Below are 24,280 nucleotides of genomic sequence, written 5' to 3' on the forward strand. Positions count from 1 at the left end.
ATTAGATGCACCCGTGAAATGCATTTTCGTTATTCGTGTGAATGCATGTTATGTGGGTCCAGCACACAAATGGCAATTTTTCTGTGTTTGACACTGAATGCTAAGATTTTCTTTTTGCAGTTGGTTTTGACTTTTCTGGTTTGCCATTTTCTGTTGTGATGCTGCATGTTATTCATGAATCTTCAGTGTTTGATCTTAATTTTTGCCTGTACTTTCTGTTGGGCAAGTTCGTATTTTGAGTTTTTCTTGCAGGGTTATTGCTGGATTTTTTTACTGATCAACTTCTGCTGTTTTTCTTTATTGAAAGGAATGGTCATTTGAATGTCATTCTACATATCTGTTTATTTTAATACTCCTTTGTTTGTTTGATTATTTTTTTTATTTTTTTTATTTATTGATTTATGACTAATTTATTTATTTACTTATTTTTATCCTTCCACTCTCCCTTCCTCCCTTCTTTCCATCCTTCCTTCCATCTGTAAAACACTCTTCTGTATCTGTATCTTCCAGGGGATGTGCAAGAATCTGCAAAAACTTAGTCTATCAATTAGAAAAAAGCAAACATGCCAGAAAACTGGCAGCATTAGTTCACGTTTGATTTGCATGAACATTCCACCCCTGAACAAAACCACCGTCTGTGATATTTCTGATTTTTTTTCTCTCCTCCATTTTCAAGGTTTGCTTATCACTATCAGCTTTTCTTTTTCCTTTTTACCTTGACATTTTGTTTTTTGTTTTTTGCCTTCTATCCACCTTTGTTAACAGTCACCTCCAATGATGTGTGTGTGTGTGTTGTACATGTGTGATGTATGTGTGTGTGTCACCTCGGGCACCTAGAAAATCTGTGCCCATGATTTGTGTTGTTTTGTTTTACCGTTCTGCCTCGACTGGAGCTGATGTGAAATTTGCGTTCAATTTTCAGTTCTGACATTGCCCAGGCAGAAGCGACGAGGCTGGCAAAGTATTCACCCGGTTTTTTTGTGCATAGAGAAATTTGGTTTGATGGGCTTACACATACATGTACAGGCAGTTTAGAAAAGGCACATAGTTTGGCCGCTTGAAGTCTCTACCCTGGGTAGTGGGTTACTTTTAACACTGAGGCACATACGTATGTGGTTAGCAGATCAGAGGCTAGAACCCTTCAGTTTTCAATTCACTTAGTTAGCAAAGTTATCACTCTGGTAACACAGTTTATAAACACAGATTTATGATGTGTGTGTTATTATCAAAAAAGTTTCTGCAGTCTTGCTTGTCTTTTTGCACTTGACATGCACATTTTTCTTTGTGAAATCATCTCATTGCGACACATTTATATTTGGGTAAAATCCAGTTTTAATTCATACCAGAGAACTGGGTTGGGTTTTTTTTCTTGACGATTTTTTTTGTTTTTGTTATCATCTTTGTACGTGATTTTGGAATTTCATGAAAAAGAAAAAACACAAAAATGTGCAAGCCTAGCAAAAGAAGCAAATTAGAAAACAAGTTAAATAGAAATATTAATAAAATCATTGAAAAAGGGAAAAAAACACAAAAACGTGCAAGCTGAGCAAAAGAAGCAAATTAGACATGTTAAATAGAAATATTAATGAAATCATTGAAAAAGGGAAACAAGTCGCGTAAGGCGAAATTACTACATTTAGTCAAGCTGTGGAACTCACAGAATAAAACTTAACGCACTGCATTTTTTCACAATGACCGTAGTCCGCCGCTTGTGCAAAAGGGAGTGAAACTGACGAGCCTGTTTAGCGAGGTAGTACATAGTGGTTTCGCTGTGCTGCATAGCACGCTTTTCTGTACCTCTCTTCGTTTTAACTTTCTGAGCGTGTTTTTAATCCAAACATATCATATCTATATGTTTTTGGAATCAGGAACCGACAAGGAATAAGATGAAATTGTTTTTAAATCGATTTCGGAAATTTAATTTTGATCATAATTTTTATATTTTTAATTTTCAGACATTGTTTTTAATCCAAATATAACATATTTATAGGTTTTTGGAATCAGGAAGTGATGTAGAATAAGATGAACGTAAATTTGGATCATTTTATATTAAAAAAAAATTATTACAATTTTCAGATTTTTAATGACCAAAGTCATCAATTAATTTTTAAGCCACCAAGCTGAAATGCAATACCGAAGTCCGGCCTTCGTCGAAGATTGCTTTACAAAAATGTCAATCAATTTGATTGAAAAATGAGGGTGTGACAGTGCCGCCTGAACTTTTACAAAAAGCCGGATATGACGTCATCAAAGACATTTATCGAAAAAATGAAAAAAACCGTCTGGGGATATCATACCCAGAAACTCATGTAAAATTTCATAAAGATCGGTCCAGTAGTTTACTCTGAATCGCTCTACACACACACACACACACACAGACAGACACACATACACCACGACCCTCGTCTCGATTCCCCCTCTATGTTAAAACGTTTAGTCAAAACTTGACAAAATGTAAAAACACAAAAACGTGCAAGCCTAGCAAACTAGAAAACAAGTGAAATATAGAAATATTAATAAAATCATTGAAAAAGGAAAAGAACATAAAAACCTGCAAGCCTAGCAAAAGAAGCAAATTAGAAAACAAGTAGAATAGAAATATTAAAATAAAAAAATGAAAAATTTGAAATATTAATAAATTAATGAAATCATTGAAAACATAAGTATAGAGTTGAGATCTAATTTTTTATTATATTTAGTCAAGTTTTGACTAAATATTTTAACATCGAGGGGGAATCGAAACGAGGGTATGGTGTATGTGCGTCTGTCTGTCTGTGTGTGTGTGTAGAGCGATTCAGACTAAACTACTGGACCGATCTTTATGAAATTTGACATGAGAGTTCCTGGGTATGAAATCCCCGAACGTTTTTTTTCATTTTTTTGATAAATGTCTTTGATGACGTCATATCCGGCTTTTCGTGAAAGTTGAGGCGGCACTGTCACGCCCTCATTTTTCAACCAAATTGGTTGAAATTTTGGTCAAGTAATCTTCGACGAAGCCCGGGGTTCGGTATTGCATTTCAGCTTGGTGGCTTAAAAATTAATCAATGACTTTGGTCATTAAAAATCTGAAAATTGTAAAAAAAAATAAAAATTTATAAAACGATCCAAATTTACGTTTATCTTATTCTCCATCATTTGCTGATTCCAAAAACATATAGATATGTTATATTCGGATTAAAAACAAGCTCTGAAAATTAAATATATAAAAATTATTATCAAAATTAAATTGTCCAAATCAATTTAAAAACACTTTCATCTTATTCCTTGTCGGTTCCTCATTCCAAAAACATATAGATATGATATGTTTGGATTAAAAACACGCTCAGAAAGTTAAAACAAAGAGAGGTACAGAAAAGCGTGCTATCCTTCTTAGCGCAACTACTACCCCGCTCTTCTTGTCAATTTCACTGCCTATGCCGTGAGCGGTGGACTACGAGTATACGGTCTTGCTGCGTTGCATTGCGTTCAGTTTCATTCTGTGAGTTCGACAGCTACTTGACTAAATATTGTATTTTCGCCTTACGCGACTTGTTTGTCCTTCACTTGGCCTGGCATGTGTACGCCCACCAAACCAACTTTTACTCCCAGTGTCTTATAGACATTGACGTGAAGATGCCTGATTCTTAGCTCTTGTGTGAGGTGTAAATAATTCCTAGAATAATGATTGATGGAACGCTAACACAAGGTGATGCTGCATCATGCATGTACATCGCTCCCCATTGTCAGTGCCCTTGACTGCGACTTCTTCTGGTTTGGTTTGATCAAATTAGAATGGATATGGAAATCTGATTGTCTTTATTCTCTCTTCCTTTTTTTTTTAAGACCAAAACCCAGGAATGTGATGTGCTTCTCCTGCGTTGATGGATTTTGTTTCTCTGTTTGTTGAATTACGCCTAGATTTTGTTACAGTGAATGCTTATAGAGTTAATTGCTTGCATCAAGAAGTGACAACGATTTGTTGTACTCTCCATTGTTCAGTTAACTATTGGTGCTTCAGAATCATGACCATTGTTCAGTTAACTAATGGTGCTTCCGAGTCATGACCATTTATATGTATAATCAGGAGTCAATCAGACAAAAACTACTGTGTGGTTGTGGCTATGAGGTGTCAGTACTAGAATTTGAGTTTACTCTGCTTGTTGGTTGATATGTGTTGCTGTCATGAATGCTTGCTGCCTCTGGGGATCAATCCTCATTTTTTGTGTAATGCACACATGTTGTGAATTTATTGTGTTAATACGCTGGCATGGACGTCAATCACCATGCTTTTGATGTGAAACGTCACCCGTCACAACCGCCTTAGATCTTTTCACTTTATACTGGGGAAAAAGGGGCTAGCTTCTGTAGACTTTTAGCGTGTTATTATTATATGCCTTTGATGTATCAAAATAGAGAACTCTTTGTGTTGGTTATTACTCTTCTTTCTGTGTCTTTATGATGTAAAAGTACAATGTACCTGAAATGTATGAAACCACGTCACAAAGTTCAAGTTGTCAGGGAGACTTTAGGTGACATTTGCAATGGTTAAGAAGAAATTTATCCTGAACATGAATCAAAAGCTGAAAATTGCTATTTTATCAGTGAGTAAAATTAGCTTTACTAATCAGGACAGTTGATTTAACAGAAAGAAAGAAAAAAACACTTATATAATCAGTACCTGAAATGATGTGTATAAAAACATGTCTGAGAAAATAAGCTCCACAATTTTGTTTTCAAAGAAAAAAACAAAGTGGATTAATGCGCTGAGATATCCCTATAATTTTAATTTGGGGATATCTTAAATTTTAGATATCAAATAAAAATGTTTGTACAGTTTGTGCTATCCAGCTTGCAGCCTTCCCCAGTCAAAATTCCGTGACTTTGACAGCAGATTTCTGTTTACTTACTGTCATGCAAAGATCTGATGTTTCCATACTAACCTTGGGCATGGATGTACATTAGCCTGTTTAATTTCCCTTGCTAAACCAGAATTTAGCGTACATTAGTATGGGCATGTAGACACGCACACAAACACGCACATGCACACACACAGGCACATGCACACACACAGGCACATGCACACACACACACACACACACACACACACACACACAAACACAAACACAAATAATAGTTATATTAGTTGCTCATCTATACATGTATTTGGGAAGCAATAAAACCAGGAGTTAACTGCAACTAAATCACTTTTTATAGTGACTTTCATTATCAGAAGATACAATTACATGTGGAACAAAACAGTAGACTTTTTTTTTCTCTTATCACTTGCCAAACTTGAATAAATAGCTTTATTTTGAATAGAAGAGTTTAAAAAGGTATCTTGGAAAGATATTGCAAATTCATTCTTACTCGTTTGATTTTCTCATAAGTGTGGCTATTCGCCTGTTTAATTTGCATGGAAAATGATTCCTTTCAGCGTTGAACCGCATCGGCAGTTTGCGAGACAAGGGCGCCCTGTCACCCAGCATGGAAGCCCAGCGACAGAACGGCAGTCTGGACACTCGTGGTGACATCATCAACAACTCAGTGCAAGGTCTGCAGAGAGTGGCTCTCTACGTTCTGGGAGAGAAGAACCAGATGAAGGTATGATTTGACTTAGGTTGTTTGTTTCTGTCTTCTGCTGTGTTACAGTGAAAATTCCCTTTTTAAGACCCCCAAGAATCTTAGAAAATAAGATCTTAAAAAGGAAGGTGTCTCACAATGGAGGTAAGTTTACAGAGGTTCTGAACAGACAATCTCAAAAAGCAAGGCATCAGGGCTTTCGATTAAGCAATATTTTCTTGGTAGGAAAACAATGCAGTGTGTTAATTTCATTCGGTGAGTTCGACGGGTTGACTATATGTAGTAATTTTGCTTTACGCGACTTGTTTCCTTTTCATTTGATCCACTGACATTTTCTTCTGTTCTAGCCATTTGATCAATCTTTCCTTTTTTTCTATCTTCTTTCATTTATTTCTGTCTTTGGATGTCCAAGGGCAGGACTATCATGATACCCATTTCTCCATGCACTATCCTTTTCAGAATGTGAAGGTGGACGCCTTCCCCAAGTGTGACTTCATTCCTGTGGATTTCTACGAGGTGCGGCACGTGAAGGCCAGCTTCAAGAAGCTGATGCGTGCGTGTTGTCCCAGCGCCCCCTACAGCTCCGAACACGGCTTCCTCAAGTCTATAGAGGAGTCAGAGTGGCTGAGTCAGGTAAGAGCTTCTTCATACCTTATACCTTTCCCCTTAATTAAGAGGTATATGATGTCGTTAAAAGAAAAATCACGACGTCTCTTCATGACCCTCTTTTCCAAAGTGACATCTTTGACGTTAAAAGTGAAAAGTTTGGGAAGACGTCACAAAGTGAAAAATTGCATCGACTTTATCATGTTTTATCATGACTTTATAGGGTTTGGATGTGTGCCTGTTTGTGCTTATGCTACTTCTTGCTTTTGCATGCTTGAATATTCTAGAATGTTCTTGTCTTATACCTAAGTTGGCAGAGTGATCAAGATGTGGTTTGTTTCTGCTTGCAGCTCCAAAACATCCTGCAGCTGTCTGGGGCAGTGGTGGACTTGCTGGACCTTCAGGGAGCGTCCGTCATGGTGTGTCTGGAGGACGGCTGGGACATCACCACACAGGTAAACAACCAGGGCATACTCCAGATCTAACCCCGTGAAAATGACCTCACTTTGCTACATCTTTATCCCGCATCTGCATATTCACATACCTTTTTTTGTGATGCAAAGTTACAGATGTCAGCAGCATGCAGCCTTCAGTCCATTAATTACAGAGCTTGTAGTCATCAGTCAGTCCAATGACCAAGGTACTTAGAATGACCGCTGTGTACGTACGGGCAGGTGGTGTGTGTGGCGGAGGTGTTGCTGGACCCTTACTACCGCACCATCGAGGGCTTCAAGGCGCTGGTGGAGAAAGAGTGGCTGTCCTTTGGTCACCGCTTCACTCACCGCTCCAACCAGACCGCCGCCAACCAGGCCAGCGGATTCGCCCCCATCCTCCTGCAGTTCCTCGACATTGTGCATCAGGTACGTGTTGTGTGTTTTACTTACTGCACAATATTGCTGAGAGAGAGAGAGAGAGAGAGAGAGAAAAAGAGAGAGCGAGAGAGAGAGAGAGAGCGAGCAATGCCAGTGAATTCAATTGTTTCTGGATAAAAAAAAATTCATAACAGTTGCTATTGAGTTGATCAGAGAGAGGGTGGATGAGTGAGGTGGATGGGGGTTGAGAGATAGAGAGAGAGAGATAAAGAGATTTTTTTCACCACACTGCACTGAAGAAAATGGTTATAATGCACCTTTCCAAAATGACCACAGGACCACTTTTGGTTGGTGCCTTGGGTGGTCATTGAAGACAGGCTCAACTGTATACTACTTCATTTCAAAATGACTTGTGAATAGTTCAGATTCAGTGGATTGCAGCACTGTTGAGGTCCAGTAAAATTCATCTTCTTGATCCTTACTACAGATTCTGCGTCAGTTCCCGCTGTCATTCGAGTTCAACCAGTACTTCCTCAAGTTCATCGCCTACCACTACGTCTCCAACCGTTTTCGCACCTTCATGCTGGACAACGAGTTTGAGCGGGTGGAAGCTGGTTGGCTGCTGGACGAGCGACGGCTGGGGGGCACCAGCGTGGAAGAGGTGGCGGAAGGTCAAGGCTTCTCGCCGAAGCACGGCTTGCCTCATGGAGCAGGGGCCTCAGGGTTATGGGACTACCTGGACAAGCAGCACAGAAAGTCGGCCATCTTCACCAACTTCATGTTCAGCCCCCTTGACAACGAAGCCGTGAGTTGTCTTTTTCATCGGGTGAACTAGCAGGTGCAAGACTTGGGTTTTTCAGTTATTTCCACAGAGTTCCGGAATATTTAATTAACGCTCTATAGATCATCCTTGAGATCCGCAGATTGCATGATTTTGCATGATTTTTTTCAAACCTTTTCTGGGTGTGGGACAGGGGTATACTTTAAGCTTTATAGAAGAGAAATTTTGGGAGAAATACAATTTCATGTGCCCAGGCAATATACATCTCCGCGATTTCCGCGGAAACAAAACCAACAAAAAGAAATACTGTACATGATATGTATTTGTGCCAGTAACTAACATGTTTTGTAGTTTGACTCAGGTGAGAGGGACACAAGAGTGGTTTTCTTAACATGCACCATGTATTCTTCGCCAGAAGGGGGTAACAAACTTAAATTCATATTTACAAGGCCAAAATGCTTTAGCACCCTGCCCCTGGACCCCGCCATGGACCAACGCGGCCCCCCTGGCAGTATTTTTTTCCTTGAAATTCATTCTTCCTTGAATGGATTGCCTGTTTGCTGTTTCACAATGTTTTCACTTTGCCGTTTTTTCCAGGTTCTGCGGCCATACTCCAACATCTCCAACCTGGAGGTGTGGGACTACTTCCTGACGGAGGACCTGGCCCACGGCCCTTCCTTTGACGTGGAGCTGGTGGCCAGCGAACTGCGACAGAACACCGACATGCTGCCTGACAGTGCTGCCGCCACCGCTGACGAGCGACGTGTCATCCTCAACAGTTGCTATGACAACATCACGCTCCAGCAGCCGGACTTCTTCAGGCATCAGTTCAGGGTTTGTGATGCTTTTGATTCAGTCTGAAGAAATGTGCTCATACTCCGTCATAGAATCTTTCTTCGTTCAATGTCTGCAGTTGGTCTAGTGGTAAGGCGTCCGCCCCGTGATCGGGAGGTCGTGGGTTCGAACCCCGGCCGGGTCATACCTAAGACTTTAAAATTGGCAATCTAGTGGCTGCTCCGCCTGGCGTCTGGCATTATGGGGTTAGTGCTAGGACTGGTTGGTCCGGTGTCAGAATAATGTGACTGGGTGATACATGAAGCCTGTGCTGCGACTTCTGTCTTGTGTGTGGCGCACGTTAAATGTCAAAGCAGCACCGCCCTGATATGGCCCTTCGTGGTCGGCTGGGCGTTAAGCAAACAAACAAACAAACAAACAAACAAACAAACAAAAAATGTCTGCAGTCTCTTGTTGTTTCTCTACCATGGCAAGTCATATTCTGATTATGCTGGCATTTATTCATTTCATTCCTCAGTACATCATACATGATGTTATTGTTCATCATTCAGTGGAAGAAGTAAGCTTAAAGGGGGTCCTTAAATTGAGCAGGAAGTCGACATCGCTAAGATCGCGCCAAGTCTTTTACCGAAAACTCAGTGCTAAAGCTCCGTGCAGCCAGCTCCGCGAAGCATACTTCATGTAGTTGCCTTCGCCCAATCAAGGACAGGCGTTATAGCTGTAAGTGCTTACCAGCAGTTACTCTTCAGTGTTCATCATTCAGTGGAAGAACTAAGCTTTAGACCTGTAAGTGCTTACCAGCAGTTACTCTTCAGTGTTCATCATTCAGTGGAAGAACTAAGCTTTAGACCTGTAAGTGCTTACCAGCAGTTACTCTTCAGTGTTCATCATTCAGTGGAAGAACTAAGCTTTAGACCTGTAAGTGCTTACCAGCAGTTACTCTTCAGTGTTCATCATTCTGTGGAAGAACTAAGCTTTATAGCTGTAAGTGCTTACCAGCAGTTACTCTTCAGTGTTCATCATTCTGTGGAAGAACTAAGCTTTAGACCTGTAGGTGCTTACCAGCAGTTACTCTTCAGTGTTCATCATTCTGTGGAAGAACTAAGCTTTAGACCTGTAAGTGCTTACCAGCAGTTACTCTTCAGTGTTCATCATTCTGTGGAAGAACTAAGCTTTAGACCTGTAAGTGCTTACCAGCAGTTACTCTTCAGTGTTCATCATTCAGTGGAAGAACTAAGCTTTAGACCTGTAAGTGCTTACCAGCAGTTACTCTTCAGTGTTCATCATTCAGTGGAAGAACTAAGCTTTAGACCTGTAAGTTCTTGTCAGCGTTTATACTCACGTTCAATCTTTCACCACTTCAACCAATGTACAGGAGATGGAGCGACTGGAGAGAGAGCTGGGCCACCTGCCCCAGAAGTGGAAGTTCCAGTGGGACAAGCTGGAGTGCCCAGCAGGCAGGGAAGCCATGCAGCGCCAGACCTCCATGAGCACCCAGCTGGTGCGCTCCCACGGCCGCTCCATCCACAAGCGCTCCACGCTGGAGATCCTGGTCAGGGGCAAGATGCTGGGGGAGGCCGCACGCATGTTCTCCCAGCCCCACCGCTTCGAGAAGATCACCTACACCACACCCACCTACTGCGACTTCTGCCAGCAGCTCCTCTGGGGCTTCTCTAAGACAGGTGAGAAGTGGATGGGGGGGGGGGGGGGTGGGTTGGGGGTAAAGGCATGGCATACAGCCATTTGGAGATGTTCGTATGCTTTGGCTATTGGATCATACTTTTGCCGCGAGGGGTGCTGCACTGTATCAAACAAATCATTTTCATTTTCCTTCTTTCAAGTCTGTCCTATGTTTGAAAATGTAAAACCATACAAGCAGAAGCCGCGTCAGATTAGGTTACTGTCACCTCAGCAGCATGCTTCATAGCTGCGACCTTTGTGTATTAGGTACCAAAACTCTTAGATAAAGAAGAGGAGCCAAGTGAGATGTAAGTCGGTTTGTTACCTGTGTCTTGCACTTGTACATGTAACAGGTAGTGTGTGTTCCTTTATGTTTCATGTGTGTTTTCACCTGTCTTACCTGTGTGTTCCAGGTACGCACTGTGTGGACTGTGGTTACAACTGCCATGAGAAGTGCCAGCCCATGGTGCCCAAGACATGCAGCAAGCTCAAGTCTGTGGCCGACACCGCCGCCTCTGCTGTCAACATCCCTAGGGCAGGGGGCGGGGACGTCACTGCTGGACCCTCAGGTCTGTCCATAATCTTAGTGTATCTTCTTCTTTCTCACCCCTGTCTTTGTTTCTCTCTCTATCTCTGTCTGTCTATCTCCCTCTCCTCCCCCTCCTCTCTCTCTCTCCCCCTCTATCTATCTCTACCCCCTCTCTCTCTCTCTACCTCTGTCTGTCTCTCTCTCAACCACGGTCTCTCTCTTTACTTCTCTCCCTACCTCCTCCCCTCTCTCTTTCCCTCTCTCTCTTCCCCCTCTCTTTCTACCTCTTCCTTTCTCTCTCGTTCTCTCTCTCTCTCCCTCTGCCTCTGTCTCTCTCTTCTTCTCCCTCTCCTTCTCTCTCCCTCTCTTTCTGATCTTCATTTAACTTTTATTTCGATTTGCTTTCTTCCCAGTGTTTGTGTCTTATTGACTCTTCCAAGCTCTGTTTTCTTTCCCACTCCAGGGCCGGACCAAATGAGTTGTAAGGGGGGGATTCCTCCTTTTTGGGGGGGGCAAATCAGCGGGGGAAAAAAAACAAAAAAAAAAACCACTCAAAGCAAGGTACATGCTTTTTCCAGGGATGGGGTTCCGGAACCCCTGGAACCCCCCCCCCCCCCCCTGGGTCCGGCCCTGCACTCTCTGCTCTAGGGTTGTAGATCTTTTTCCAAAGCTGTCTTTCGAGAGTGTTCACTCCTTTTGCTTCCCATATGACGCTTTACCCTGCTTCTTGTCCTGAATTTAATACTTCTGACTGAAACAGCACAATAGAAACACAAAACTTTTACACATTTCCTATTTTGTTCATGTTTAGGTTTCTCTCTTTCCCTGTTGAGTGTGCCTATACCTCCGTCATCGTGTGTTAGTTGGGCGGGGATGTAGCTCAGTCGGTAGCGCTCTGGATTTGTATCCAGTTGGCCGCTGTCAGCGTGAGTTCGTCCCCACGTTCGGCGAGAGATTTATTTCTCAGAGTCAACTTTGTGTGCAGACTCTCCTCGGTGTCCGAACACCCCCCGTGTGTACACGCAAGCACAAGACCAAGTGCGCACGAAAAAGATCCTGTAATCCATGTCAGAGTTCGGTGGGTTATAGAAACACGAAAATACCCAGCATGCTTCCTCCGAAAGCGGCGTATGGCTGCCTAAATGGCGGGGTAAAAAACGGTCATACACGTAAAATTCCACTCTTGCAAAAAACACGAGTGTACGTGGGAGTTTCAGCCCACGAACGCAGCAGACAGCAGTGTGTTTGTTGATGGTGTTGTGTTAATGAATACAATCCCTACTTCCCCCTCTTTCCTTGAACAGAAGAAAAGACATAAACAGAGATTGGTTGTTGTTCTTCATTGTCAAAACGTCTTGCTGTGTTACAGCGTCAGGACCGGCGTTTGAGAGCTTCCCTCCCAGCCACCACGGGGAGCACCGTACGCACGAAGGTTACCTTTACAAGCAGGGCGCCTTCTTCAAGCAGTGGAAACAGCGCTGGTTTGTCCTCGACTCCATGAAGCATCAGGTACATTTTGATCCTAACGGTTGAGAGAGAGAGGGAGTCTTATAGGTCTGTGTCTCAGGCTAGTTGGTTTGCAGGTATGCTCTGTGAGACGTGTTTGTGTGTGGTTGTGTGTGCACACATGTGCATGCATGCGTGCTGGCAGGCATGTGTGTGTGTGTAAGTGTGTGAATGTGTGCGTGCTGGCAGGCATGTGTGTGTGTGTGTGAATGTGTGCGTGCTGGCAGGCATGTGTGTGTGTGTAAGTGTGAATGTGTGCGTGCTGGCAGGCATGTGTGTGTGTGTAAGTGTGTGAATGTGTGTGTGCTGGCAGGCATGTGTGTGTGTGGAAGTGTGTGAATGTGTGCGTGCTGGCAGGCATGTGTAAGTGTGTGAATGTGTGCGTGCTGGCAGGCATGTGTGTGTGTGTAAGTGTGTGAATGCATGCATGCGTGCGTGTGTCTCCCTTTGTTCTGTGTGAATGATGAAGAAAGAACTGAATTTCTTACCTAAGTCCAGTGTTTCAATGGCTCTGCTAGGTATGATTGCTACACAACAGATAAAAGGCTTCTCATGTGTTGAAGCAAACCTTACACAGCTTTTTTCTACTGTAGGGTGTGAAATTCCTTATCTTTTAAAATATTATGTATTTTATATATATTTTGTTGCCTACCTGTCAGTCTGTTTGTGTGTGTGTGAAGATCTAGTTGGATAGCTAACATCAGGACTTTAAGTAGTGACTGAAAGTTGAAACTGACCCAGCCAGTGTACCTGTAAGTTTTCCGACAGATGTGTTTCGAAGGTGCAGCAGGGCGGGGATGTAGCTCAGTCGGTAGCGCGCTGGATTTGTATCCAGTTGGCCGCTGTCAGCGTGAGTTAGTCCCCACGTTCGGCGAGAGATTTATTTCTCAGAGTCAACTTTGTATGCAGACTCTCCTCGGTGTCCGAACACCCCCGTGTGTACATGCAAGCACAAGACCAAGTGCGCACGAAAAAGATCCTGTAATCCATGTCAGAGTTCGGTGGGTTATAGAAACACGAAAATACCCAGCATGCTTCCTCCGAAAACGGCGTGTGGCTGCCTAAATGGCGGGGTAAAAAACGGTCATACACGTAAAATTCCACTCGTGCAAAAACACACACGAGTGTACGTGGGAGTTTCAGCCCACGAACGCAGAAGAAGAAGTAGATCTGTCTTTCCTTGCATTGAGATTTAGTTTGCGCGCTTGCAATGTTGTGATGGTTGAAGCTTATCCAACACAATGCACAATTTTCTGTCATGTAAGCCCAGTGTTCTTGTTTTGTCTCAGTTATTTGTATGCTTTGTATGCTCGTTAAATATTTGCTCATTTGTTTTAGAATGAAATTGTAAAGCGTCTGGAGCCAATTGCTGGTACTCACGCAATAGAAAAGTTATTTATTATTATTATTATTATTATTATATTATTATTATTAATATCTTCCACCAGTTGCGATACTACGACGCCATGGAGGACTCCCACTGCAAAGGTTTCATCGATCTGGCCGAGGTGGAGTCCGTGCAGCCGGTCAAGAGCATGCCAGGGGCGCCCAAGAAGGCTGATGAAAACTCGTTCATTGAGGTCAGATTTTGTTCTCCAGCTCTTTCATTTTTCTTTCATTTTTCTTCAAATTTATAGAAAGGCATGCATTGTCCTGAGCTTTGAAGTGCCTCCATAATTGTAGCGCTAGGTCTGCAGCGTTAGCATGTTGAACATCTGTTTGATGTGTACATTTTGATTGATGTCGTTTAAATTAAATTCAGTTTGTCAAACGTCTCTGCTATGAAAGATAACGCTTACATTTTGTTTTTGTTTTTTATGATACAGGTCCGGACAGTGCGGCGGATCTACAATTTCATGGCATCAGACGCCAAGTTTGCTCAGGAGTGGATAGACAAACTACAGGGCTGCCTACAGAGCTGAGAAGGCGGCGCATGCTTCACTTGAGACTGGCGTCTGCTTCATGACACTCTGTGACGTCTGCTTCATGACACTCTGTGACGTCTGCTTCATGACACTCTGTGACGTCTGCTTCATGACACTCTGTGACGTCTGCTTCATGACAGTCTTCAGCCTGTGTTCACACTGACCAGACTTTATTTCTGTGCCCGTGCAGATGCTACGTACATCTGTCTGTGTAAGGTCACTCTGGCGCTACGTCTCTGAAAACTTTGCCAGGAAAGCAAGACAATTTGTGTTTAACCAAGCTCTATAGTACTCATCAAGACAGTTTGTGTTATACCAAGCTCTGTAGTACTCATCAAGACAGTTTGTGTTATACCAAGCTCTGTAGTACTCATCAAGACAGTTTGTGTTATACCAAGCTCTGTAGTACTCATCAAGACAGTTTGTGTTATACCAAGCTCTGTAGTACTCATCAAGACAGTTTGTGTTATACCAAGCTCTGTAGTACTCATCAAGACAGTTTGTGTTATACCAAGCTCTGTAGTACTCATCAGGCTAGTGTTGCAGCTGCCAAGGGTCTTTGTGGTGTTGAAGAGACTCAGCAAGCAGTGTAGTTCATCTTGCAAGCAACAGAAAGGTGTGCGTGTTTCAGAGCATAGTGCTAGAAATTCAACAGTGCAGGACCATAAAATGGCCTGTGTCAGGCTAAAGTACAGGTCTTCGCACATGAGTCAAGGCTCCTATGCTTCTCAATCTTCTGTGGTTTTCATGGTGAGCGTTTGTAGTTAGTCAGTTGTGTTAAGGTTTGGATGCTGACGTTAGAAGAAAGGAACTCATCTTTTGTATGCATTTTTGTGTGTGCAAAGGAACTCTTTTAAGGATCTGAAGTGGAATATTTCTCCCTCAATTTTTCTACTGAGTTGAACTTGTTTTACCTTCCCAGGACACTCTTGAAATGTTAGACTTTTAATACTTAGCTTTTACCAGAACCCAGAAACATTATGTGAGCTGCAATAATGTCATTCATATGCTTGTTTTTCTTCTTATTGTAACTGTTTGAATTGCAGGGGTATTGCTATTCCTTAATTCGAACATGTGACGTACTAGTCTGAGATTTGTACTGGAAACATGCTACAGGTACTGAAAAACAAAGTACTTGTGGATGCTTAAAGCTGAGCTTCATGTAGCTTCTTTTTTATTTCTTATGGACAGTACCTTGTCCTTAGATTACAATAATATGTGATGGTAACATCAGTCACTACTTTTAAAAAGTAATACATAGTCGAGTTCGATGAAGAGCACTGAAGGTATTAATGTTTAGCAAAAATGTACATTGAACAAAAAGGTTACTGTTGCTTTGAGTTTGAAACATTTTTTCAGAATGATGAAATATTCCGTGCTTTGTATGTGGGTTCTTTTTTTCGTTTTTCTTTTTAAGTCTTGCCACCTGACCTTAGCCAGGCATGGGAATGGTCCGCGGATCCGCTAATTTCAGCGGTTTTCGTGAGGAGTTTCAGCGGGGGGAAAAAAATTCAGCGGGGGAAAAAAAAATCCCTCAAAAGTTGTATACGAGGTTTTTATTCTCAAACGGTCGGGTGTCTTCAAATGGCACAAACCACTATCCGGAACTGACGGTTGACTTCAGCTTTTGTAGTGATATGAAACAGACGTTCGCGCAACATTCGCTGCATGTGGTTTACTTGTCCGAGACAAAGACACGTCTCTTGTGTTCGATTTAAAAGAAAACTTCATGTCTTCGGTATCGAATATTGTTCGACGCGGCCAGGATTATGACGAAAAAGGTGTGGTTAACCAGTGGAAATGGGATTGGGTTTCCAAAGAGGTTAAAGTTGGTGACAAGCAAGAGCGGATCGGTGAACACATACGAAAAGTCGACACGCTTTTTTTAAGACATAACTTTTATCATTCAGTCACTTTTTTGTCTGTTTAAGTGTTTTTTGGATTTTTTTTATCATTGTATTATTCATTCCCTTTGATTCAATACCTGGAATAAGAGAAAGTTCAAGATGAGCTGGATCCTATCACATGTTTCCTCGTGGGTTTGACAAGTATGATTGAGAGTGAGAGCAGTCAGTGAATGTTTGCAAGAAAGTCATAAAGTATGCACAATCCTTTGTTCAGAATGTTTAAAACTTAAAGTTGCAGCTAAAACACCTGCATATTTATGTGAAATTAAATGCTAAACTTTGTTCCAAATACCCCTCAGATTGCGTAGATTTTGATCTTTAAATTTTTTTTTCAGGGGGAGGACCTTCGGACCCCCCTGTTTTTGGGTCCCTCTTCTGTTTTCAGCTGACTTTTTATTCAACCATTCCCATGCCTGCTTAGCACACTTTGAGCATTTAACAAGCGACAGACTCTTGATTTAATGTGCACCCTGACATTAAAAAGATATGCAAGACTTATACTTTTGATGTGGCTTTTGCAGTTTTCATATGTACATAATCATTCTTAGCGGCTACTTCCAGTTTCTCTGAATTTGGTGTTGAAAATAATGCTCATGGTAGGCGTTTGGATGGAGCTTTGAATGTTAGTGTTTGTTCTATCATATTGTAGGCAAAAGAGAAAAATATAGATAACAGGATTTTTTCTTTTGTTACTTAATGTGTGTCATTTGTACACACATTTGTTTCTGGTGTGTCTATATACTTGTGTGTTTTTATTGTTATTGGTTTTTTTTAAATGGAGTCCCATTTTAACCATGACTTGCTTGACCTTGACCTTTTGATCTCTTCTTGTCTGCTGACTGTTGACAGCAGGTACTAACCTTGAAGTTTGACCTCACATGATTTGCATATAAGTTAAGAGTCAAGGACACTAAAACCACTTGATTTCTATGGCAGCGAGGGGAGACTGATAGAACCAATTAATCATTACACCATCGTATTGTTTCACTATGACAATTGTTATGTGATTTTGTAGATAGTTTCATGTTTCACTCTGAAGGTTCCTTTTTTCTGAACTCTGGTCCACTTCATTGATTAGCAAACAGTTTGTTGGTGCCCATTTCAGTATCATGTTTAATTCTGTACAGTAGGAAATGTTTGTTGTTAAACATTTGCTGGTGTATTTTGTTTTTAAATCCTTGGTGATATATACATGTGTGAGTGAATAGTTGTAAATACATTATTTTTATTTTTTTTTTACAAATCAATTCATTAACTGAACATTTTGAACTCTGTTGTACATGTTGTGTTGCATGTTGTACATGTTTCAACTCATTGAATTTGTTGTCATGACTCTATTGTATATTTGACATGTTTAGAATCTCTAAGGGCTTGAACATGAGGGAATGTTTACTAGAAATATATTACAGGAGATGACGCTTAGAAACATGCAAATAATACTTGCCCAAACATTCATCACCGCTTTGTCAGTTTGCAGTGCTTGATTCGGAATAGTTTTGTATTTTGCACAGTTGATTGACTGATTGTTATGAGTAGATTGCATTTTTCTCACTTGCTTGCTTACATTATGCACTTTAAGCATTTGTTAATGTGAAGGTAATTAATGCAAATCGAGTTTAATGATGTGATTTTCTGTTCTGAGATTGAAGTAATGTACGAAAGTCAGTTAGTTCTGGTTTGTTTTTTCGTCATTTGGGAAGATAGAATTTGTCAAGGTTCTTTGTTGAAATCAATTTACACAGGAAACAAATTTAAAAAGAAATATGCAGTTTTGTGCATTGTTTTGTTTAAGGACTGAGTTTCGTTCCACAAAGATCACATCCTGAGAATGAATTACTAATGATAATATGTTTTAAACAGTATGTGGTTATAGTTGATTACTGTTGGGACAAATTTGGCATCTTTTTTAATGTACTGAGAATGAATGAATGAGAGTTTATTATTTTCATATCAGGGATTTTTCGCTGTAATACTTTCAGTTATGGAGTGCAAATAAGAGAATACAAAACCTGGATAATTGGTGATGACTTTTATCACATGATGACAGTGCAGCCATTGTTTTCTGAGAAGAGATTAAAAACTTGCTTGTAATGAAATGCTTACTTTGACTGTTCGAGAACATCTTTGTCTACTTCACATCATCCGAATATATAATTTCCACAGTCTGTTGCTTCTGCTGCGTATCTGTTCAGTCTTATTTTAAAAAGTTATTATCTTTTGCCAGCTTTGCCTTGTTACCTGCAGTATTTTTTTTAAGATGCAAAGATGTTTATTTATTTTAACTCATAGTTTATTGATAATGCAAGAGGCCTTAGGTTCCTTTATTTTATGGTTTTAGACAGTTTAGTCATAATATACATCTGGTACATCAATTTCTTCTTGCTTGTTGTCTTAGTTTTCTATCACAGACATGTATGAAACTAATTGTGATGATTTACAGGTACATTTTGTATTAATTCTTTTACTTGGATTTAATTACTTCTTTTTTTCAGCAGGACAATTAAAATAGGCGTGACTCAAGACGTAAAATAACATTGGATTTGTGTTTTGCTATTTTTTGATAAATAAGTAGAAGTAAGTCCAGAATTAGTTTATTTGTGTTTTTTTTTTATAGACTAACAATGAAGCCAGGTTAAAAAAAAAATCTGAAAAAAGATTTAGCACAGATTTTCATGTTAGATTTTCCCTTGAAGTTTTGAAGGAAATGCAGTGGTACAACATTTTTGGAAGAGTAGTACATGTAGTTCCTTGTTTATGACAGTTTCCTGAAAGAGCAGTGTAACTTAACGAGTTGAGCGTAATTAATTGGGATCATTGCAATTAATAAATTATTAACCGAACTTACGGTTGAATTTCCATCCAGGAAGCTTATGTTTATTTTTTGTTTATGATTGATTGATTGGGTTGCATGTCATCCGCAAGTATATTGTTGAAGGTTTTTGTCATCACTGGTCTGTATTGTCAATGTTAGATTTTTGTACTTTGCACAATACTTGCTCCCTTGGTCAGTGCAATAATTTATTTTGAATTCAGATTGTAAGTGTGAATACTTTGATATGTGTATAGAGATGCGTTTGTGAGTGTGGTTGTAAGTATAATCTAAGCATTTCCGGAGCGTCAGGTGCTTATAGCTTTCCCCCAAACTGTAACAATTATTTCCCCGTTTTCTGCAGCAACTTGATAGTAAGGCTTAGATCTGTTTAACTTCGAGCGCCATTTCTACTTTCTTTTTTTCCTCGTTTTAAAGCAGAAAAAAAGACAGCAGCATTATTTTATAGTTCTGTATTGGTCAGATAGTGAAAGTGACATAATTTAACAAGACCAGAGAATTTTCATGAACCTGCCTAATAATGATAGTAATGCAGTAGTACCTGTGATACAAGACCCCTCTGATCAGAGGACACCTCCCAGCAAATAACACCATCAGGTGTCCCTTTATCCAATATCTTGACCAAAATGAACCTGTCAAAAAGTCCACCTGCTATGGAGGGACACTTTGCTGCTCCAAGGGGTGTCCTCATCACAGGTACCACTGTTCCCCCCCCCGCGGGTTAGGGGGAAGAATTTACCCGATGCTCCCCAGCATGTCGTAAGAGGCGACTAACGGATTCTGGTTCTCCTTTTACCCTTGTTAAGTGTTTCTTGTATAGAATATAGTCAATGTTTGTAAAGATTTTAGTCAAGCAGTATGTAAGAAATGTTAAGTCCTTTGTACTGGAAACTTGCATTCTCCCAGTAAGGTCATATATTGTACTACGTTGCAAGCCCCTGGAGCAATTTTTTGATTAGTGCTTTTGTGAACAAGAAACAATTAACAAGTGGCTCTATCCCATCTCCCCCCTTTCCCCGTCGCGATATAACCTTGAACGGTTGAAAACGACGTTAAACACCAAATAAAGAAAGAAAGAAAGGTACCACTGTAGTTGTTGCTGAAACTGTCTAGGTCTCTCCCACCCCTTCCTCCACCCTTTTGGCTGCACCTTTATTTGTATGTAATTGCTTGTGTTGTATATATGAGTTAAAGATGTGTATGTGTTTCTGTTTGTTTTATTTTCGCACCTGATGTGATAGAACCTTTGCTCACACCAATGCCGTAGAATTAAAAGTGCTGAATGACTGTAAGCACTGTAGTCTGTGTGTGTGTGTGTGGACTTCAAGATACCATCCTTCTTGTGTAATTAAGCCATCAGCAGCACCGCCTCAGCTCTGCCAAGGCTTTTACATGTGGTAAGAGAATCATTCCACTGAAGACACATCCCAAAAATCAGAAGCCTGGCTGGCCTCTGTGCGGAATGGAATGTTTTTGTTGAATTAGTTCTGTTAGACACCAATGTGAATCTGCAAAATTAATTTATCAACAAATTCCCACTCTGCACCAGTATCGGCCAGGCTCTTGATATTTGGTATGTGTCCTCGTGGAAGGTTGCTCTTATCCCACGTAAAGGCCTGGACAGATCTGTGGTGGTGTGCATGATGGTTTACACGGGAAGGACGGTACCTTTAAGCAGCTTTTTCCTGTAATACTTCATGCTTGTGCAAGGTAATACTCATGCAAAATATGTAATTAACTTTGAGAACCATCTTTTTACTTGTGTACATTTTATAGCTTTTTAACATTATGCAGCACGCGTCTGTTTGGAAGGTATGAGAGAGAAGGATTGCTTGAGTTCACTGTTGATTGTAATTAACCCTCAGTTTCTGCTACTTTACGAATTCAGGTCATTTTGTTACATGCTGACTTTTTTGTTGTTGGTACTTTTTATATCATCTGTTTACTGGAAACATCTTGGTCTTGGGGAAATATACTTTGACAAACAAGCAGTTAAAAGCTGACTCTTCTTTATTACAAACAAAGATTTGGGTTGTTAAGCTTCCTCTGAAAAAAGATGAAAAGAGATGGAGGATTTCTTCAGTATTCACAATGAAAAATGTTTTTTTGTTTTTCAACATACCATTGTCATCAGTTTTCGTGCTTTGAAGCTACTGGGGTTTTGCTTTGGTGTGATACCAAGTCTCTGTTTTCTCAAAATGCAGTGGAATAATTCCTATGGCTATGCATTCTCCACAAAATGAGAAAAGGGGTCTTTGTGCTTGTTTCAGCGTCCAAGCAATGGGATGATGTTTCATTTAGCTATGCATCTTTTCTTTTCTGAGTTGTGGACATGTCTGGTTTCATAGCATGTGTTGTTGTTATCTTTTCTGGATACCTTCCTTCATGTGTAATCTGTCACTCGCTGTAGAATCACCCAGGCTTTTTACCTGGGGTAAGAGAATCCTGCCACTTGGACATGTACCTAAGTGGAGTTGGGCTGCCTAATGGCGAGGGGGGAAACTGTCTAAACCCTGGCTCATGCAAACCCTGAGTGTACATGTGAGGTGCAGCCTGTGAAAGCAGAAGAAGAAGAAGACTCATACCAAGCATCTCTAGCCTGGCTGCTTTCTGAGCAGTGGGAATTATAATTTACCGATTTATAGTTTCATAACCGACATCTATGTCAATATTTAATTGTAAATTTAATTGAGCCAAAAATCACCGCTCTGGGCAGGGAGAAATGATGCTGTTGATTTTTGGCTTGCGTTCAAGTGGAGGGATCCTCTTATCCCATGTAAAAGCCTGGACAGATCGTTTACACTTGAAGGAAGGCATTTTCAAAGTTTGTTGTCATTGCTTGGTTTCTCCTCTGTCCTTTGATCTTTCAGGCAAGATGACTTATTTTATACATTACTTCTCCACAATTGAGTTTTCTTAGCCCCAGGATCACAGCTTCGTGCGTTTGTATTTCTACTTTTTACACACCTGTGCGTTTGTACATGTGTGTATAATGCGCACACACAACCTTCAACCTTTAGTTCACACACTTCACAATTGTTACTAATGTTGAAGCCTTTGTTTGTTGTTCGGATTTATTTTCCTTGGTTTCCAAGCAGTCAAGCGACAAGAGAATTTGCCACCTTTGCATCAACGCATTTAACCATTTCTCTTTTCTGTGTCAATTTGCCGGCGTAACTTGTTTAAAACTCAAGTTCTATGAAACGAGAAGAATATTTTGTGTGACTTTAGGTCAATAGCTAAGGCAGTTTGTGGACATTTCATGCAAATGCATATCACTCACATGATCGCATGCATGTGCACACACATACACACACACAGATTTATAGGAAGTGAGATGCGTTGTTGTGCTATTTTTGTAACTTCACTGTTTAGATTATGTTAAAGCGTGCATTTCATGAAAAAGGAGCATTGGTTTTATTTTATGCTTCTTCTGTTCCGTTACGTAGGGAGAGCGAGTGCCAAATTCATTGCAAATATTTTTCCTTTCTTCAAAAAAACACCTAAATCACATGTCAAGTCTCCTGTTTGAAGTTGAACACTTTATTCCCTTGAAATGAGCGGAAACAAATCTGTTATCCTCATGAGTATTAACAGCAAAAGTTATATTGATTTTCTTGTGTGTATCATTCTGTTCAGAACAAGACAGTTGCAGTGGATGCTTATTGCCGTATTTTGCTTACTGGTAGAAATGTGAGAGGATGCTATGATCAGATTTATCTATCTCCACACCCCTGATCTTCAGTGGGGAGCTTTGCTGTAAATAGCCATCTTGAGCTTAAAGGTACTCTCCTCGTGTGAAGCAATCACGTTCAACCCCAAAAACCATTCAAGCTTTTACATGGGATAACAGCATCCTTTTCCTTGGACACACATTAACACTTTCTACCCCACCTATGTTGACCAATTTTTTTTTAGCCGAGACCAGCTGTGCTGCAGCAGGTCACTCAGAATTGTAGTAACTGTGTAGTTACTGGAATGCAGGCGTTAGATGGATGTTACAGGAAGCGACTGAAGCTAACAGTCTGAGCGGATATATCCGTACCTGGTCAGGTAGAGCCATATATCCGTACCTGGGAGACAATGAGTTAAGAATTAATTGCGTGCTTGTGTTTTAAGAGAAATTGGATTTTTTTGATGAATTTATTTAGCACATTGACAATTAGGTGTCAGTGTGACTGTCACTTACAAAATGTGTTCAACAACAAAAATCTCACTCTGCACAGGAACCAGCCAGGCTGTGGATTTTTGGTGTGTGTTTAAGTTGAAGGATGCTCCCATCCCATGTAAAAGCCTGGATAGATCTGATGAGGTGAACACGGTCGTGTATGCATGAAGTATGTCTACCTTTAACAGTTGAAAAGTGTGTAAATGTGTGAGAGTGACTGCAGCATTGCTACATGGTAAAACATGTTCATTACGTGTCATTATCAGTTTGTGTATTTCTCTTTTGCATTTGTGTGTTCAGCTAGCGTCTGTTGCTGTAAACCATCTCATCACACACAAGAACAGTGAGGAATAAAACCTTTCTAGAAAGAACCAGTAATGACATGTGTTTTTGGATACATGTGAGAGAGAGAGGGTTGTGCAATATCCACCGGACAGGTGTTGTTACTGTATTTTCTGTGAGCTTGTCAAATTGTGTAGTGTTGCACTTCTGACTGATGTTGCATTTCTGACTGAGTCAGGCACACACACACACACACACACACACACGAGAGCGTACACTGCGCGACTTGTTTAAAGACCAGATGTGAACGCTTCCAGTTCAGACACAGAGATATCGAGATAGAGAGCAGTAATTTTGGAACAGACCAGAAAGATACCCACAGATGTTGTCTAAATTGCACACACACACACACACACACACACACACAGAAGTCAGCTGAGGCGGGTTTAGCGCTCTGGCTACTATTTTTCATCTCTACATCCCTTCAAATTCTGACAATTTGCACCAATCAGTCAAAGATTTTAGTACATGCACCTGATTGCTTTGTATTGTTTGGACTGTGTAACATTACATTTAGAAGGTTATGATGGATATCATCTCAAAAATATTGGCCAGGAATTGGTCTTTTCAATTCACAAAGCATCAAATATTAATGAACATTGCCCTGGGAACCAAGCTCTGGAGACCCGCTGCTGAACTGCAGAAGACTGCAGACTTCATGGCAGCCACCGACCTGAAGATATGACAGCCATGAATATCAAACGCAGAAGAAGACAAAAATAGAACATTGCAAAATTAGTACATCTACAATTTTCATCGTGTCTTTCTCTTAACACGTACATCAGAAGCAGCAGTAGTAATGGGTTTATTTATCCATTTGATTAGGGATAAAACTGA

At 40.6% G+C, this 24,280-nt stretch overlaps 1 protein-coding gene across 3 annotated transcripts in view; it reads left to right on the plus strand.

The window, feature by feature from the left end:
• The window catches only part of LOC138971135 (myotubularin-related protein 13-like), an 86,012-nt gene extending 62,533 nt beyond the window's left edge, over positions 1–23,479 (plus strand). For 2 of the 3 annotated variants that reach the window (XM_070343765.1, XM_070343766.1), the window contains 11 exons: positions 5,417–5,583; positions 6,022–6,195; positions 6,519–6,623; positions 6,843–7,028; positions 7,468–7,785; positions 8,359–8,595; positions 9,932–10,238; positions 10,650–10,805; positions 12,135–12,274; positions 13,720–13,851; positions 14,098–23,479. In XM_070343765.1, the coding sequence (XP_070199866.1) occupies positions 5,417–5,583; positions 6,022–6,195; positions 6,519–6,623; positions 6,843–7,028; positions 7,468–7,785; positions 8,359–8,595; positions 9,932–10,238; positions 10,650–10,805; positions 12,135–12,274; positions 13,720–13,851; positions 14,098–14,193 (2,018 nt within the window). In that variant the 3' untranslated portion in view covers positions 14,194–23,479. The remainder of the gene's footprint in view (positions 1–5,416; positions 5,584–6,021; positions 6,196–6,518; positions 6,624–6,842; positions 7,029–7,467; positions 7,786–8,358; positions 8,596–9,931; positions 10,239–10,649; positions 10,806–12,134; positions 12,275–13,719; positions 13,852–14,097) is intronic. The other variant, XR_011457175.1, reaches the window with a different exon arrangement.
• Positions 23,480–24,280: the final 801 nt, after the last annotated feature.

The sequence above is a fragment of the Littorina saxatilis genome, linkage group LG7 (genome assembly GCF_037325665.1).
Source record: "Littorina saxatilis isolate snail1 linkage group LG7, US_GU_Lsax_2.0, whole genome shotgun sequence".
NCBI classification, from domain to species: Eukaryota; Metazoa; Mollusca; class Gastropoda; order Littorinimorpha; family Littorinidae; genus Littorina; species Littorina saxatilis.